This window comes from Xyrauchen texanus, chromosome 43 (assembly GCF_025860055.1).
Source record: "Xyrauchen texanus isolate HMW12.3.18 chromosome 43, RBS_HiC_50CHRs, whole genome shotgun sequence".
Lineage (NCBI taxonomy): Eukaryota > Metazoa > Chordata > Actinopteri > Cypriniformes > Catostomidae > Xyrauchen > Xyrauchen texanus.
Window position 1 is genome coordinate 30,712,114 of NC_068318.1, and position 19,198 is coordinate 30,731,311.

The window sequence follows — 19,198 nt, forward strand, 5'->3', positions numbered from 1 at the left end:
AAGCCGCTGGTAGGAATTAGTGTGTTCGTGAGATGAGTGTGTGCATTGTGGTAGTCTGGAGCAATCCGGAGAGAGTCCGTTGAAGCTGGTGTGGTGCGAAACGAAGCCCAGACAAATCTCCCAAGACATGGGTAGATGCAGAGGAATCCTCCTCCACAGTACTGGGCACCAACTGGTGAGAGCGACCGCAAGCAGGCAGGTAACCGCACCTCTATAGACAGGCAACCAACAGATACACGAGCACGCTCCAACTACACAAGAGGGAAACCTCAGACATGACAGCGAACAGTAACAGCGAACAATAAACTAGCAAAGAAAGAGGTAAACACAAGGAATAAGTAGGGAGTGCAATCAGAGGGTAGCAGGTGGGATCGGGCATGTCCATCACTGTGATCAGCGTCTTCCCAGTACATGGCTGTTTTGTGCTTTATATGCAGTGAAAGTGGAATCATCTCTGTGGCTTTGATATTTCAGCATGTCATATCATTAATGAGTCAATGCCCTGCTCTTTCCAGCATGTTGGGCCAATTCAATTTTGTCCCTTCAGAGTTGTTCAAAGTGTTGATTGAAAATGTTGAGGAGAGAGAGAGAGAGGTGAGGACAAGACTGATTACCATTTGGGCCTGAAGAGGACAAGGAGATTGAGACAGAGGAAATGGGAAATAGAGAGCAACTTCCACCAGCGCTGTCACTTTTCATCTCATCAGCTGTTTCTAAAGATGGTGCGTCTATCACGTCATTCCTGGCCTCTCTGATGGCCAGTTGAATCTTCAAACATGCCACTCGAGCACTTATGAAAAATCTAATGTGTTTGCATTAACTGTGCTGAAACCCCTGCTGAGATTAATTCAAGGATGCTGACGTCGGCAAAAACAGCAGCCTGTCTTATTTGCTTCGGCATGAGCGGGACTAAACACAAATAACTTCCCAAGTTTGGGAATGTGTGCCATTCAGAATTTAATTCAGAATGACTGCAATCCTGAATTCGGTTTGAGGTCACTAACAGGACGCAGAATTGTAATTCAAATTTGAATTCAAGGAAGTAGAACTAGAATGAAAGTGTCCCAGCTCCGGTGAGTTTGTTGGTTTGGTCTGTGTGTTTTGTTATTTTCTCTCCCTCGTTTCTCGCAGGCGCTGCCGGTATGCATGATCATAGGAAGACGCTGATCATGCCACTAATTAGCGTGCTTGCAGCACCTGGTTCTCCACTGATTCACTCCCTACTTAAGCCCTTTTTTAAGCCCTTAAGATAAGTGTACTGTAACTGAGATAAGTGTACAACATTAACATGTTTTTCATAGACACAACATACGTGTTATTTCCATAAACATTAGATTGTACAGTACCTTATACTCAGTGTTTCAAATGCCACCAATACAAATTTGTATTTCATTTAAAAACTGAAATTTTATGGACAATGGTGGAAGAATTTTATCGGAGTTATGATGTTATCGGAGAATGATGTCATGGACATTTTGCAGTGCTGTATCACAAAATTAAAATATGTTGGTCGTGCTAATTGTACATATCAAGGAATAGATCAATTTTAATAACATAATTACTGTATGTTGTGCTGCCCTATTTACAAAGAGACACAAACGGCACGCGCAAAGTTGGAACGCTCTACAGCTTGACCGGTATTTATGTAAAGCAACACTTGCATTATTCAAACACTAAATCAACGTCTTATAAAAAAAAAAAAGCCTTTATCAAAGGCTATAATAGATTCAGAGCCCACCCACGTCCTTCTGGTGGGGTCAGTCTTTGGGGTCAGTACATTATCATGCTCTAAATGACATTTTCTCTGCAGGGACATTGATTGTATTATTGCATTAATGGCTAAATCAAATTCAATGTCACTGAGCCATGAAATCTAGAGTCACACAAAAAGCCAGTGCAGACGCAGGAATCTATGGGTGAGTTAGTTTGATACAAACATGGCTGCATTCGCACCAAACCCCATATCCATCAGCACTCTAAAGGTTTCATTTAGAAGCAAACTCTTCATCCTGATAAGTCTTATGGACACAGAAACCAATACGTTCATCTGAAGAACCTAGAATGAAACATCAAGAACTTTTTTAAATCTAAATAAAAAGCTGCTTAAGGACCTTCTGAGCTGAGAAAATTTGGGGTGAACTATCCCTTTAATAGTAACTTAATGATACCTAATGCATTTACTAATGGAACCCAATTAATAAGGAAAAATAAGAAGTCAAATTAAATAACGTTTATTTTCACGATTAAATACACTGGCGGTCAAAAGTTTGGATTTTTTTCAAAGTCACAATATATAATCAGGACATTAATAACATGAAATGTCAGAACTTCTTAAACTACTTCAAAGATTTCTCATCAAAAAATCCTCCACGTGCAGCAATGACAGCTTTGCAGATTCTTGTTATTCTAGCGGTCAGTTTGTCCAGATGCTCAGGTGACCTTTCACCCCACACTTCCTGTAGCACTTGACCTTTCACCCCACACTTCCTGTAGCACTTGCCATAGATGTGACCGTCTTGTCGGGCACTTCTCACACACCTTACAGTCTAACTGATCCCACAAAAGCTCAATGGGGTGAAGATCCGTAACACTCTTTTCCAATTATCTATTGTCCAATGTCTGTGTTTCTTTGCCCACTCGAACCTTTTCTTTTTGTTTTTCTGTTTCAAAAGTGTCTTTTTCTTTGCCATTCTTCCCATAAGTCCTCCTGAGTCTTCTCTTTACTGTTGTACATGAAACTGGTGTTGAGCGGGTAGAATTCAATGAAGCTGTCAGCGGAGGACATGTGAGGCATCTATTTCTCAAACTAGAGACTCTGATGTACTTATCCTCTTGTTTAGTTGCACATCTGGTCTTCCACATCTCTTTCTGTCCTTGTTAGAGACAGTTGTGCTTTATCTTTGAAGACTGTAGTTACACCTTTGTATGAAATCTGCAGTTTTTTGGCAATTTCAAGCATTGTATAACCTTAAAAACAATGACTGATGAGTTTCTAGAGAAAGCTGTTTCTTTTTTGCCATTTCTGACCTAATATTGACCTTAAGACATGTCAGTCTATTGATACTGTGGCAACTCAAAAACCAACACAAACACAACGCTCAGCTTCATTTAATGATCCAAATATCTTTCAGTTGTGTTTGATATAATGGCAAGTGATTTTCTAGTATCAAATGATCAATTTATCATGATTACTCAAGGATAAGGTGTTGGACTGATGCTGCTGTCTAGATTTGATCAAAAAGGAATTTTGTCAAATAGTGATGTTGCTGTTTTACATCAGTAATGTCCTGAATATACTCTGTGATCAGTTGAATGCCACTTTGGTGAATTAAAGTACCAATTTCCTTCCGAAACAGAAAAATCTGTACATTATTCAAAACTTTTGGCCGCCAGTGTAAATAAAGACACTAGTTTAAAAAAAATACTTAGTATTGGTATTATGTGAGGATTGATCCCTAGCGACCCCTACAAAAAATCTAGAATTCTGGCAAACTTGCCACATTTCATATGCAAATAAATTTGCGAATCGCCGCAAATGTTTGCCCTAAATTTGCAGCTCTTCACCGGTAGTTGTGAACCTGCAGCAAACCTTTGGCGACAATGAAGTGTTTACAGCAAAGCTCATTTGCATGTAAAAGTTAACAAGTGTCGAATTTGCGGCAAGTTTGCCTCAAGATTGCTGCAATTCTAGATTTTTTCCCAGGGCCATTCAACATCTGAATCGCAAGAATTGATATTTCAAGACCAATCCATCCCTTCCCAAAACAAAATACTTCCTGTATCCACAATAGAAAACACATAAATGTTGGTAACCTCGATGCAAGCAGAACGCCTCAAGCAGGTTAATGAGCTAACGAGGTGCTCGTATTAATTGGGGTTGTTTTTCTGCAAGGAGATAGATAATGAAGAGAGACTGTTATGAACTCATTAGAGCTCAGTCTGTACACGAACACATGTAGTCAAGTGTCAAGACATCAAAGAGGAATTAGTGGACCAAAACTCGTCTAATGATTTAGATGCTAAGTCACATCGGCCACCGTTGCTTGCATTCTTTTGTATAATTTGGTTACATTATGTGAATTTATGAATATTATATTAGCACTCCAAATTTAGTTTTTTTCTTTTCACAGGTCTGAGTAGTGCATGCTTTGGCATGACTGTATTTTGTATTAAAATCTGCAGCACTGAAAGATGACCTGAGATGGCATACTTATGAAAAGGCAAATCAACGTGACAAATGAATAGTACACCAAAGATGAACATTCTGTCATTATTATTTTAAATAGTCCTGTGGTGTGACAAATGCATTTTTAAAAGAACACATAGTCCATGTATTCTTGCCATTTAAAGCTCTTAAAAGATGAATTTTTTTAAGTGTTTCATCTACCCATATACACCGATCAGCCACAACATTAAAACCACCTGCCTAATATCGTGTAAGTCCCCCACTCATGCCACCAAAACCCATCTGTCTGACCCATCGAGGCAGGGACTCAACAAGACCTCTGAAGGTGTCCTGTGGTATCTGGCACCAAGACGTTAGCAGTAGATCATTTAAGTCCTGTAAGTTGCGAGGTGGGGCCTCCATGGTTCAGACTTGTTGGTCCACCACATCCCATAGATGCTCAATCAGATTGAGATCTGGGGAATTCGGAGGCCAAGTCAGCACCTTGAACTCTTTGTCATGTTCCTCAAACCATTCCTGAACAATTTTTGCAGTGTGGCAGGACACATTATCCTGCTGAAAGAGGCCATCAGGGAATACCGTTGCCATGGTCTGCAACCATCTTTAGGTAGGTGGTACGTGTCAAAGTAACATCCACGTGAATGCCAGGACCCAAGGTGTCCCAGCAGAACATTGCCCAGAGCATCACACTGCCTCCAGCCTGCCTTCTTCCCATCGTGCATCCTGCTGCCATCTCTTCCCCAGGTAAACAATGCACACACACACCTGGCTGTCCATATGATCTAAAAGAAAACGTGATTCATCAGACCAGGCCACTTCTACCTTTGCTTCAAGGTCCAGTTCTGACGCTCACGTGCCCACTGTAGGCGATTTTGGGGTCAGCATGGGCACTCTGACCGATCTGCGGCTATGCAGACCCATACGCAACAAGCTGCGATGCACTGTGTGTTCTGACACCTTTCTATCATGGTCAGGATTACGTTTTTCAGAAGTTTGTGCTACAGAAGCTCACCAGACGGGCTAGCCTTTGCTCCTCACACGCATCAATGTGCCTTGGTCACCGGTTCACCAGTTGTCCTTCCTTGAACCTCTTTAGGTAGGTACTAACCACTGTACACCGGGAACACCCCACACCCCACCTGCCATTTTGGAAATGCTCTGACCCAGTCGTCTAGCAATCACAGTTCCCTTCACCTCTCAGTGATTTGAATGTTGTGGCTGATCAGTGTATATAGAGCTGAGGTGCTCATGTGGGTTCGAATCCAACTTATATCGTATCCCAATTCCACCCTTCCTTTTTCTACCTATATGTTCCTGCCATCTCTCTACATTTATTGTTTTGCAGACATAAAAAATAAATCAGGTGTAAGGGAGCTCTCGTAACCGTAAAAGAAAAAGCGTGCTCAGCAAGCAGCTCCCAAAAAACAGTGATGCCAGGTTTGCCTCAGCGCGCTGCCAAGAGAAAAACCCATGTCACTTGGAATTCATCAGCGGCTGCCGTGCAGGAGAAACGTCACTCGCCCAGGGAAATGCTCTGCAAATTGATGTGAATAAAAAGAAATGGAGTCATTTTAGCTCCACAATACAATGTGGTCTGACTGAGGGCTCTAATGCGTTTACACTGTGTTCCCTGTGCACGTGCGAGTGTTTGTGTGTGTGTGTGTGTGTGTGTGTGTGTGTGTGTGTGTGTGTGTGTGTGTGTCTATTGCAAAAAGCCCAATGATTTTTAACAAAACCAAAACCACATTCTCTTTTGCAGGAAACAGATCTGTAAAATTATGAAAATGCACTACACTGAGAGTGCTGAAATCGATCTAAGTGAATGAGAAATGAAATATAAATTGCATTTTGAAAAGTGCCATAGTTCACCCGGTAATTAACATTTTTGCATCATTTACGCATCAACATTTTCTTGTTTCCATCTACACTGGGCGTGTCCATTGACAACAGCTTGAGGCCATCACGAAGTTTACATACACTTTAGCCAAATACATTTAAACTCAGTTTTTCACAATTCCTGACATTTAATCGTAGAAAACATTCCCTGTCTTAGGTCAGTTGGGATCACTACTTTATTTAAAAAACGTGAGTCATTATTTAGCTGAAATTCAGGGGCAAAGGTTGATTTTGGCTAATATACTGTATATGCACCTAATGCTGATGATCAGGGCTTTTTTATAGATCTTGAAGGGAGGTTACAAGCCGCTGGGACCCCTCATTATATAATATTGGGAGGAGACTTTAATCTATTGATTGATTCAGTCCTTGATCATAGTGAAGAAAAAGTGTGCAAGCCCCCAAGAGCAACATTGACACTTCACAGGATGTTAAATATCTTGGTTTTACAGATATTTGGAGACTTTTGAACCCATCTGGTAGGGACTATAAAAAAAAATTTCATAAGTCCATAAGATTTATTCTAGAATAGATATTTTTATATATATCTAAATCCCTTATTTCAAATGTCACTGATTGCTCAATTGGAAACATCTTAGTCTCAGATCACGCCCTGGTGAGTTTAGAGGTGTTGCAACATATGAAGAAAAATAAATCGTATAGTTGGCGCTTTAATGTATCCCTTTTGCAAAAACTTGATTTCCAACAAATGTTAAAAGGCTGAAATCACTGTCTATATGGAGACCAACTGGTCCTCAGGATCCTCTGTGGGCATGGCTTGGGAGGCACTTAAGGCTGTTCTTAGGGGTCAGATCATAAAGTACGCCTCATTCACCAAAAAATCCAAAGTACGAGAACTTGTGTAGTTGGAAGGGAATATTAAAGTGCTGAGTCAGAGCTGAAGCACCAAATGTCGTCTGATGGCCTCAGAGAATTGACCCGATTGAAATATAGATATAATACTATTTTGTCACAGAAGGTGGAGTTTTGGTTATTCAGGTCAAGACAGTCATACTTTGAGTCGGGGGACAAAGCAGGGAAGCTTTTGGCTAGATATATAAAACAAATCTATCTTGATCTTTATAGTTCCACATCTTCTTCAACTGATGAAGATATTATAACATTTGTGGAACCATTAGAACTCTCTAAATTGACGTCTTAGCAAAACAATTCTCTTGACTCCAAGATAACCTTGGAGGAGCTTGGTGAGGTAATTAAGGCCTTGCCTACTGCCGATTAATTTTTATCTTATCTTTATCTTATGCTACAGAATTGGCTCCACTTTTGCTAGAAGTTTATACGGAAGCATTAAAGAATGGAAAGCTTCTGCCCACCTTGATGCAAGCCCAGATCAGCCCGATTCTTAAAAAGGACAAAGATCCAAGCAAGTGTAAATGTTATCATCCAATTTCCCTGATCCAACTAGATGTAAAAATTGTCAAAACTTCTGGCTAACCGATTAAGTTATGAAATCTCTTATACATATAGATCAGGTGGGATTTATTCGGGGCTGCAGCTCTTCTGATAACATTAGGCGGCTCATCAATATCATGTGGTCAGTGGTGAATGATCAGAATCCGGTCGCTGCGATCTCACTTGATGCCGAAAAAGCGTTTGATATGGTAGAATGGGATTAATTTAAGATTTTAGAAATATATGGCTTCAGATATACTTGTATTGGATGGATTAAGTTACTTTATAGACACCCGGTAGCGGCGGTACAAACAAATGGATTAATTTCAGATTATTTTACTCTGGACAGGGGCACCCAGGAGGGTTGCCCTCTTTCCCCATTATTGTTCTGTCTTGCCCTGGAACCATTAACAGCTGCAAAAAGAAAGGAGGAGGATTTTCCATGGGTGGTGGTGGGAGTTGTGGCGCATAAGCTTTCGCTTTAAGTAGATGATATTTTATAACTCGTGTCCGACCCCATTAGATCTATGCCTTGCCTCCACAGAATTATCAATTCCTTTTCAAAATTTTTGGGATACAGATTTAATTGGTCTAAATCCGAAGCTTTGTCTCTGACTGCATACTGCCCAGTAACTGCTTTTTAGCCCGGCGCCTTTCAATGGCCCAAACAGGGCGTTAAGCATTTGAGTATTTTATTCCCTGCAAATTTGTGTGATTTAGTCAGAGTTCATTTTGACCCTTTAATAAAAAAGTTTTTGAGCGATGTGGGTAGGTGGGCTTCATTACATTTATCGATGATTGGGAAGGTTAATGTCTTATTTGCAGTTGATTCCGAATGCATAATCTTGTAGTTAAATTTCTTTTAGTCTGTGTTGGAATCATTAAAAAAATGTGGTGGTGGCGAAGTGGACTAAAGCACATAACTGGTAATCAGAAGGTCGCTGGTTCAATCCCCACCATTGTGTCCTTGAGCAAGGCACTTAACTCCAGGTTGCTCCGGGGGGATTGTCCCTGTAATAAGTGCACTGTAAGTCGCTTTGGATAAAAGCGTCTGCCAAATGCATAAATGTATAAAAAGAATGTAAATGTCAGAATAATAGTAGAGAGAATTATTTATTTCAGCTTTTATTTCTATCATCACATTCCCACATTGGGTCAGAAGTTTACATACACTTTGTTGTACACTTAGTATTTGGCAGCATTGCCTTTAAATTGTTTAACTTGGGTCAAACATTTTGGGTATCCTTCCACAAGGTTCTCGCAATAAGTTGCTGGAATTTTGTCCCATTCCTCCAGACAGAACTGGTGTAACTGAGTCGGGGTTGTTGGCCTCATTGCTCGCACAGGCTTTTTCAGTTCTGCACACAAATTTTCTGTCGGATTGAGATCAGGGCTTAGTGATGCCACTCTGATACCTTGACTTTGTTAGAGTTTAAGCCATTTTGCCACAACTTTGGAGGTATGCTTGGGGTCATTGTCCATTTGGAAGACCCATTTGTGACCAATCTTTAACTTCCTGACTGATGTCTTGAGATGTTGCTTAAATACATCTACATTATTTTTCTTCCTCATGATGCCATCTATTTTGTGAAGAGCACCAGTCCCTCCTGCAACAACGCACCCCAACAACATGATGCTGCCACTCCCATGCTTCACTTTTGGGATGGTGTTCTTCAGCTTGCAAACCTCACCCTTTTTCCTCCAAACATAACGATGGTCATTATGACCAAATTTTAAGAGGACATTTCTCCAAAAAGTAAGATCTTTGTCCCCATGTGAACTTGCAAACTGTAGTCTGGCTTTTTTTATGGTGGTAATGGAGCAGTGGGTTCTTCCTTGCTGAGCATCCTTTCAGGTTATGTCAATATAGGACTTGTTTTGCTGTGGATATAGATACTTGTCTACCTGTTTCCTCCAGCATTTTCACAAGGTCCTTTGCTGTTGTTCTGGGATTGATTTGCACTTTTCACACCAAACTACGTTCATCCCTAGGAGACAGAATGTGTCTCCTTCTGAGCGGTATGATGGCTGCGTGTTTATACTTGCATCCTATTGTTTGTACAGATGAACGTGGTACCTTCAGGCATTTGGAAGTTGCTCCCAAGGATGAACCAGACTTGTGGAGATCCACAATTTTTTTGTGAGGTCTAGGTCTTTTAATTTTCCCATGATGTCAAGCAAAGAGGCACTGAGTTTGAAGGCAGACCTTAAAATACTTCCACAGGTACACAATTCAGTACACATCCTATTAGAAGCTAATTGGCTAATGGCTTGAAGGCTTGAAATTATTTTCTGGAATTTTCCAAGCTGCTTAAAACACACTGGAACTGTGATATTTTCAATTAAAAGTGAAACAATCTGTCTGTAAACAATTGTTGGAAAATTACTCGTGTCATGCACAAAGTACAAGTCCTAAATGACTTGCCAAAACTACTGTTTGCTAATATTGTTTTGCTAATATTAAACCTATAGAGATTTTTGAGAAAATGCGATTGCTAATGCATACATGCCATCTGTGGTTACTGGACTGCTGAGTGCACTGTTATTTCCTTCTTCCTATTATATTAACAATGTATATATGGGATGTGCAAATAAATGATTAAACTTGGATGACTAAAAAGAATGTTATTCCAAAGATAGATATGTTTGTAATCTTTCATCAAACTTGAATAACTTGATCCGACTCCACAACGACATTACAAAGCCCTTCTATTTTCAAACACCTCCCCTCCATCTACCTGACTTATACAGACCCAGACCACTTTTCACAATCCAATTAATTCCTGATGGATAAAGTCTCACCCTACATTATTTCTCGAAATATCATGTTTCAGTTTGAAAGCCAGACGCATCATCACCCAACATCAGTTTGATGCTCTTGTGTCTGAATGGAAGCAAATATAGTGGAAAGCCTTTCCCAGAAGAGCAAAGGGAAGGATTCATGCAAATGTGTTTGATGAATGTTTAACATGGGTGTAACCACATACTTTTGGCCTAAGTTACATAACGGAAGTAAAATGGGTTGCAAATGCCATTTCTTGTTGACTTGTTTTCTTGCTCACAGTGAATGCACAGGGACCTTATACTTAGGTGCATGATATGTTGACCATCTGTCTGTGATATTGGAGCACACAGCTGGCTGTTAGGTAATTCATTAGTACTATAGCCCACAATGCCTCTCTAATGGGGAATGGGGCGTCCAAAGAAAACAACAGCTTAATCCTCCATATAACTGTCCGCAATGTCTACTTTCTTTCCCACAAAGCATCAGTTATTTCTGATAAGGACTATAGAGCACAACAGTGTCTCCCCACTTGTTCAGCTGTTTTGGTTCCAGAAGTATTTTTCTCATTCACTTTTTCCATAGGGATTTAATCAAATCCTTCATAAAGGTTTTCCGAGTCACGAACCAAAAAATATTCTCCGCAGCATCCATTCACAACTCACCACGTGCCCCACCGAGAGAGAGAACCACATTATAGTGACCCACAAGGAGGTTACCCCATGTGACTTTACCCTCCTTAGCAACCGGGCCAATTTGGTTGCTTAGGAAGCCTGACTGGAGTCACTCAGAACACCCTGGATTCAAACTTGCGACTCCAGGGGTGGTAGTCAGTGTACTCGCTGAGATACCCAGGCCCTCACATATATAAGTAGTTTGAGAGCGTAGGGAGAGTGAGTCATGGGACTGGGCGGTCGCTGCAGAGCTCTTTTGGTGCGCTTTGTTGGTAGTGATATTCTGATTGGTGGATTGTTCTCTTGAGGATTATGGGTAGTGTAGTTCCTCACCAGGAATTCCGTGCACTGTTAAACATTTTCTTTTTTTAAATAATGATGTTTACAGGATTTCGCAATAGCTCAGCATGCTGAATCTGATCAGTAGATCAGTCACTGAGTGTGCTGAGTGACTCCAGCCAGGTCTCCTTAGCAACCAAATTGGCCCGGTTGCTAGGGAGGGTAGAGTCACATGGGTTAACCTCCTTGTAGTCACTATAATGTGGTTCTCACTCACAATGGGGCGTGTGGCAAGTTGTGCATGGATGCTGCAGAGAATAGCGTGAAGCCTCCACACGCGCTACGTCTCCGCGGTAACGCCCTCAACAAGTCACGTGATAAGATTGGTCACGGATTGATGGTCTCAGACGCGGAGGCAACTGAGATTCGTCTTACACCACCCAGATTGAGGCGAGTCACTACGCCACCACGAGGACTTAGAGCACATTGGGAAATGGGCATCCCAAATTGGGGAGAAAAAATATATATATATGTAAAAAAAAAAAATCTGATTTCTGAAGTGTTAGTGAACTGTTTGAATGTGCCACCTTTCTGTTGTTAAGAAACATTTGGTAAAAAAAAAAAAAAAAAACGCCCTTGCAGTACAGTAATTTTACTGTATATTATATATAAAAAAAAACATTAAAAAAAAAAAGATTTATCCAGAATGTTAGAGACTGACAGCATAAGTCACCATTCACTTTCATTTACTTCTTACATTGTATAGAAAACAGATGCAATGAAAGTGAATGGTGACTGAGGCTGTCATTCTGTCTAACATCTTCTTTTGTCTTTCACAGATCAAAGAAAGTCACATGGGTTTTGAACAATATGAGTGCGAGTAAATGATGACAAAATTGTCATTTTTGGTGAACTATCTCTGTAATTTTTTTTCAAAGTAAAATGTTTGTATTAGCCAGAATGTTTGGGACTGCAAATCTCAGTCACCATTCACTTTCATTGCATCTTTTTTTTTCCTTACAATCAAAAGTAGTAAACGGTGACTGAGGCCGTCATTCTGTCTGGCATTACCTATTGTGTTCCACGGAAGAAATAAAGTCATACGGGTTTGGAACAACATGAGGGTAAGTAAATAATGACAGAATTTGTTATTTTTGAGCAAACGATCCCTTTAATAACATCCGCTTGCACCTCTGCATGTTGAGAGTTGAAAGGTGATCTCATAAGATCAAATGTGCAACTAATCAGTCACGCGTTAAGAAATTAGAGAAAGATTTGAACTGAAAGTTCACTGGGATTGCTACTAGTGGAGAAAAAACCCTGTATTGAAAGCAATTGTGACCTTTTCTACAGACTGTGTTGCCTCGAGGCGGCATGACAGCACGGTAACAATGCACATTTTCGGAGATGCCTTGTTGTCTGTGATCACAAATTTGAAGATGCTTTGATATGCAAAAGAAAAGTATTTTTAAGCTGGGAACATTACACATGCAGTCAAAAACTTTGATCTTTTCCATTGTAGATGTGTCTGTCATTGTCTCTGAATACCGTCAGATCTTTGTCTCGCACACAAAAGCATCGGCCAGACAGAGAAGACACAACTTCCATTACATAACACACATTAGAAGTCTCATGAGGATGTTGCGTTCAAAAGCCCTCTGAGCTGTTCACAACTATTTGATCTGCTCTCTCGTTCGCCAGACAGCAACTTAAAGACGATTTCTGCCTATACGACTCAGACTTGTTAGAACATTTAAATGCAATTTAACCAAAGTCACATATCCAAACATCATGCACTGCAGACAAGCATTATTAAGAAGTTGTTATGAGGTGCTATATCCACTGTGTGGCGCTAAACGCAAGTTCAATGTTCTTCCAAACAGACGAGGAGTTTAAGGTTAATAGATTTAAATCAGTAAAACCGACCTCCCTACCCTAAACCCCAAACCTAAAAACACAGTCACGTCATTTTGTGGTGCTTCTATGACACTTTCGGCTCACGTGGTGACTCGTGTGCTCTTCACGACTCGTACCCCGCCCCTTTGCATCGCAAGTGCAACGCTCAATAACTTGAGCTTCCGTGCAATTTGATTGCAAGCTTGTAAATGTAGTTGTTTATGTAAAACAAACATTAAAATGTAGTCATGCGCTATAGTAAAACTGCTTAGATGTCATAAGATAGCATTGTGTGAGAAACAGGTCAAAAAGTAAGTGTTTATGAACTGATAATCTGCCGTTTTATTCGTGATTTATGAGAAAGAGAATAAAAGTCATTGTTATCGTTTATTTCATCAGGAAACTGCCGCGATTCGTACAACGAGCCACGTAAAACACATTTTACTCATAATGTAGGTATAGTAACGTGTTTCTATGAGACCAGGTGACTTTCAAGCCCCAAAACGACAACGAACGCACCTTGCAAGCATCATAAATGTAGCCCAGACGACTCATACACTACATGCAAAGTCTTCTGAAGCCATAAGGTAACTTTGCATGAGGAACAGATTGATATTTATGTTATTATTCACTGATAATCTTGCTGAACAGCCATAGTCACCATTCACCTTCATTGTATTGAAAAGAGAAGCTTGGATCTCCTTTTGTGTTCCACAGAAGAAAGCGATACATGTTTGGAACGGCATAAGAGTGAGTTAGTAATGACATAACAGTTGTTTTTGGTTGAGCTATTAAAGCCAAAAAAAAATTAAAGTTACACAAATGGTATTCCAAGGTATTTATTCCCCTCACAAACTACTACCAGACAAGACATGCATGAAAACTCATTCTATTAGCAATGTTTAAGCGTGTATAGACATACAGTACTTCACAGTGATGTCTTATGATAGCATGCTACCATAGATAGTCCAAGAACTGATGTATTTGCACTTTAAACTGATGCATTAAAACAAACTTTCACTAAATGCTTAAAAAGAAATAACCATGTTATTCATTCTATATTAGATTAACACATATAGAGATATTATCCAGGGCTATTCTGCATCATTAAGAATATAGATGCTGAATTTGAATAGCCCTGGAAGTTGGTGCAAGCTGTCTGCGATGGAGTCACTCACCCGCTGATGCTGAGATGTGATGATCTCTCCTCCGCTCAGCAGAAGAAATGAAGATACCTCGCACTCTCTCTCTCTCTTCTCCACACTGATGCAGGAGTGATGCTTTAATTCTGTCTTTAGGGAGAAGAAAACCAAACCCCTCTTTTATGACCGTGCCACATGCGGTCTGATCCAATGAGAAAGAGCAGAGAGTTTATTTACAGGGCACATACCTGATGAAGATGATGTAGACAATTTCTCCAGCTTTTCTGTGCATTTATATTTAAAGTCATAGTTCACCCAAAAAAAAAATCAATTGAATTCTGTTATTATTTACTCACCCTCATGTTGTTCCAAACCCACGTGACTTTCCTTCTCACATGGAATGCAAAATGAGATCATTTACTTTCGTTATATGGGAAAAGATGCACTGGACGTGAATAGTGACTGAAACTAACATTCTGCCGAACATCAACTTTTGCGTTCATGTGGTTTTGGAACAACTTGAGGATGAGTAAATAATGACAGACTTTTAATTTTTAGGGTGAACTGCCACTTTAAAGGAATGTTCTGGGTATCTCAGCGAGCATTGATGCTGACTGTCACCCCTGGAGTCGTGAGTTTGAATCCAGGGCGTGCTGAGTGACTCCACTCAGGGAGGGTAGGGAGGGTTACTAGGGAGGGTAGAGTCACATGGGGTAACCTGCTTGTGGTCGTGATTAGTGGTTCTCGCCTCAATGGGGCGTGTGGTGAGTTGTGTGTGGTTCGCGGATATTAGCATGAGCCTCCACATGCTGTGAGTCTCCGCGGTGTCATGCACATCGAGTCACGTGATAGATGCTCGGATTGACGGTCTCAGAAGCGGAGGCAACTGAGACTTGTCCTCCGCCACCCGGATTGAGGCGAGTAACCGCGCCACCACGAGGACCTACTAAGTAGTGGGAATTGGGCATTCCAAACTGGGAAAAAAGGGGATAAAAGCTGAGCTTGTGTTGAATCCGGAACATTCCTTTAAGTCCACCCCCTCTGCCAAACCACACACAATCAATTCTGTAAGTTTATTCTTTATATAGTCCATTATACATACTTCAATTGTTATTGAAGCACAAAACCCAGAAGCTAGAATGTATTCTGGATTTCTTTGCATTCATTTTTTCATACATTAACACTTTAACTACTGTCTTGCTCCACGGCTCATTCGTTTTAAAAGGTCACAGACGCCTCAATGAGCGCAAAATGACCAATTATACGACACTTTGTTGTAATCAGAAATACTGAGCAGAAATATCATAAGTGAGCATGAATCATCATGTGATTGTACTGCCCTCTGCTGATTACTTTTGTAGTGAATCACCCTTACAAATCTTCACCATGGTAGACACACTGTCGTTTATATCAAAATACCATCGTTAATACAGTTCCCATACAAAAAGCATCATCCATACATCTACACCTCAATATGTCTGTCCATCCACCCAATTACAAAACCAAGAGTCAATCATGAAGTTGTGTGCTTCTTGTTTATTGTCATGTAGGAGTTCATGTTGGTTAATTGCATTACTAGTTGAACAACATGATCAACCCTTTTAGCTTGTGAAAGGCTCACTGTCTGGCATGAGAAGAGATGCTGGGTTAAACATACAGTATATCTTAATGGCAATTACACGTTTAGTAAGTACATTCTCCTCTACAAGATAATCATGTACAATATACAAGTTTTAAAAATATAGTTTGTTTGCATTGACTTCCACAACCATCGTTTTTCTCTTCACGATGAAAAAGTATTTATAATAGTTGTTTCGGACCGTTTGCTTTCCGTGTAGCATAGTGAAGAGATCTGGGACTATATTTCATTTTTAAAGTAAGAAAAATAATAAATTGCTCTCTCTCGCTCTCCAACTCACTCAAAATCAAACAATCACTCACACACTCGCACAATCAATCACACTCGCTCACACACACACACACAAACAAACAATTCTCACACACACACACACAATCAATCGAACACACACAAACAATCACTCACACCCGCACACACAATCACACACTCACTCTCTCTCTCACACACACACACAATCACTCTCTCTCTCACACACACACACACACACACACAATCAATCGAACACACACAATCACTCTCTCTACACACACACACACACAATCAATCGAACACACACAATCACTCTCTCTCACACACACACACACACACAAACACAATCACTCTCTCTCACGCACTCACACAATCACTCTCTCTCACTCACACAATCACTCTCTCTCACACACAATCACTCTCTCACACTCACACATCACTCACACACACAATCACTCTCTCACACACACAATCACTCTCTCTCACGCACTCACACAATCACTCTCTCTCACACACACACACACACACAAACACAATCACTCTCTCTCACACACAATCACTCTCTCTCACGCACTCACACAATCACTCTCTCTCACACACACACACACAATCACTCTCTCTCACGCACTCACACAATCACTCTCTCTCACGCACTCACACAATCACTCTCTCTCACACACAATCACTCTCTCTCACACACACACACACACACAAACACAATCACTCTCTCACGCACTCACACAATCACTCTCTCACGCACTCACACAATCACTCTCTCTCACACACAATCACTCTCTCTCACACACACACACACACACACAAACACAATCACTCTCTCTCACGCACTCACACAATCACTCTCTCTCATGCACTCACACAATCACTCTCTCTCATGCACTCACACAATCACTCTCTCTCATGCACTCACACAATCACTCTCTCTCTCTCACACACACAATCAATCGAACACACACACACAATCACTCACACCCGCACAATCACACACACACACACACACAATCACTCTCTCTCACGCACACTCACTCACAATCACTCTCTCTCACACACAATCACTCTCTCTCACACACACACACACACACACAAACACAATCACTCTCTCTCACGCACTCACACAATCACTCTCTCTCATGCACTCACACAATCACTCTCTCTCATGCACTCACACAATCACTCTCTCTCTCTCACACACACAATCAATCGAACACACACACACAATCACTCACACCCGCACAATCACACACACACACAAACACAATCACTCTCTCTCACGCACTCACACAATCACTCTCTCTCACGCACTCACACAATCACTCTCTCTCTCTTACACACACAATCAATCGAACACACACACACAATCACTCACACCCGCACAATCACACACACACACACACAATCACTCTCTCTCACGCACACTCACTCATAATCACTCTCTCTCACACACACACACACACACACAATCACTTTCACACGCACAATCACTCTCTCTCTCTCTCTCTCTCTCTCACACACACACACACACAAAATCACAATCAATCATACACACACTCAATCATACACACACACACTTGTGTGTAAATATTTACAACATTGAGACAAAGTGTTGTTCCTTTAAGAAAAGAAAAATACATGGTTGAAAAAGAAGACAGAACTTCAAAGAGCAGCATTCTCCGATACAAACACACTTGCACTCTTCAGGACAATAAACACACAACAGTACACCGGACACATGACACGCCCCCTGGGCTAAAAACAAACTCCAAAAGCACGACTCTGTTTTTCTGTATTTTTACACAAAGCCCGAGTCCGAGTGAAGAAAGTCCAGCCTAGAAACAATGAACGTAACTGCAAGATGGCAAAGACACTTTTTCGTAAAGGCCATGAATGAAGTACAGAAAGACTTGCTGACACCAAATGCTGTCAGAGTGTGTTCGACAAAATGCAATAACTTTCTCAAAGCACTTTTGAAAACCATTTAAAATAAATGAATTACAAAATACTGCTGACATCAAATGCAATTAGAAACAACATCTGGAAAAAGTTTGGTTTAGTGAAGCAAATATTAAAGTGTTAAAGGAGAAAAAGAAATCGAAAACCAGAAGATAGCATTGCAAGAAAATGTAGTCATGTGACATCGCAAAAACAATACAAATATAAATCAAGTTTGTCCATCATAGAGGGCCCTAATAACACTTCTCAGACCCTTAATTTATCCAATGCTCTTTACAAGCTAGAAATCACCAGGGTAACAAATGTGCAGTCACTTTAAAAACAGTGATTTGGAAAGTTCTCACATATTTGTTTTAAAAAAGACAGCAAAATATAATAAAAAAATTCGAATGTGCAGGTTTTGCAGCGGAGCAAAGACAACTGCAGGGTGACCTGATGCACGCAGAAGAGTAATTCAGTTACACTAACAAGCCAGGGATCGGGGGGACGATCTGTCCCGTGAAAAACCTCCTCAATCACTGAACTCCGAGTCAGGACATCTCTCTTGAAAGGGACTAAAGGCAAACACGAGGGTGTCCTGACCCGACTGGACTGAAGTTCTCCTGCAGTTTAGGAGCAGAATCTTAAGGGCGCTGGGTTGTACGTGAAGGCAGAGGATGAGAAAAGAAGCAATATACGGATCCTTCCACCTGATACTACAAGGGATTGCACGTTCAATCTGAATTTGGTCTACCGTTGAGATGGCACTGTGTCAATGAAACCTGTCAAGAACATGTCATGCTCATATTTCACGCTAAAATCAAAAGAAAGCGATGAGAAATTCTGTATTGAATCAAGAACATGAAGTCTATTTTTAGGTCCATTCAGATTTTTTGCTTTTTCATGACAATGCAGCACATTTCCCTCCTAACCTCTCACCACTGGAATGTGATAAAGATATATATATCTCATTTAAATGGTAAAATACTTAAACACTATGGTAGTATTTGCTGTAAACAGAACAAAATAAATGTACTATAGTACTGAGAATCACCATTGAGAATAATGGGAATTCACTGCAAAACATAAATACAT

General features: G+C 40.6%; 2 protein-coding genes across 5 annotated transcripts in view; one reads left to right on the forward strand and one right to left on the reverse strand.

Moving 5' to 3' along the window:
* The window catches only part of LOC127636234 (rabphilin-3A-like), a 29,161-nt gene extending 14,716 nt beyond the window's left edge, over positions 1-14,445 (reverse strand). For all 4 annotated transcript variants that reach the window (XM_052116679.1, XM_052116678.1, XM_052116677.1 and 1 more), the window contains exon 1: positions 14,305-14,445. The gene's annotated coding sequence lies outside the window, so the exon portion shown is untranslated. The remainder of the gene's footprint in view (positions 1-14,304) is intronic.
* LOC127635774 (histidine-rich glycoprotein-like) lies at positions 136-17,752 on the forward strand. The gene is made up of 4 exons (XM_052115995.1): positions 136-199; positions 16,119-16,540; positions 16,758-16,852; positions 17,077-17,752. The coding sequence occupies exons 1-4, from the start codon at positions 136-138 to the stop codon at positions 17,750-17,752; spliced, it is 1,257 nt and encodes a 418-aa protein (XP_051971955.1).
* The last annotated feature ends 1,446 nt before the right edge of the window (positions 17,753-19,198 follow it).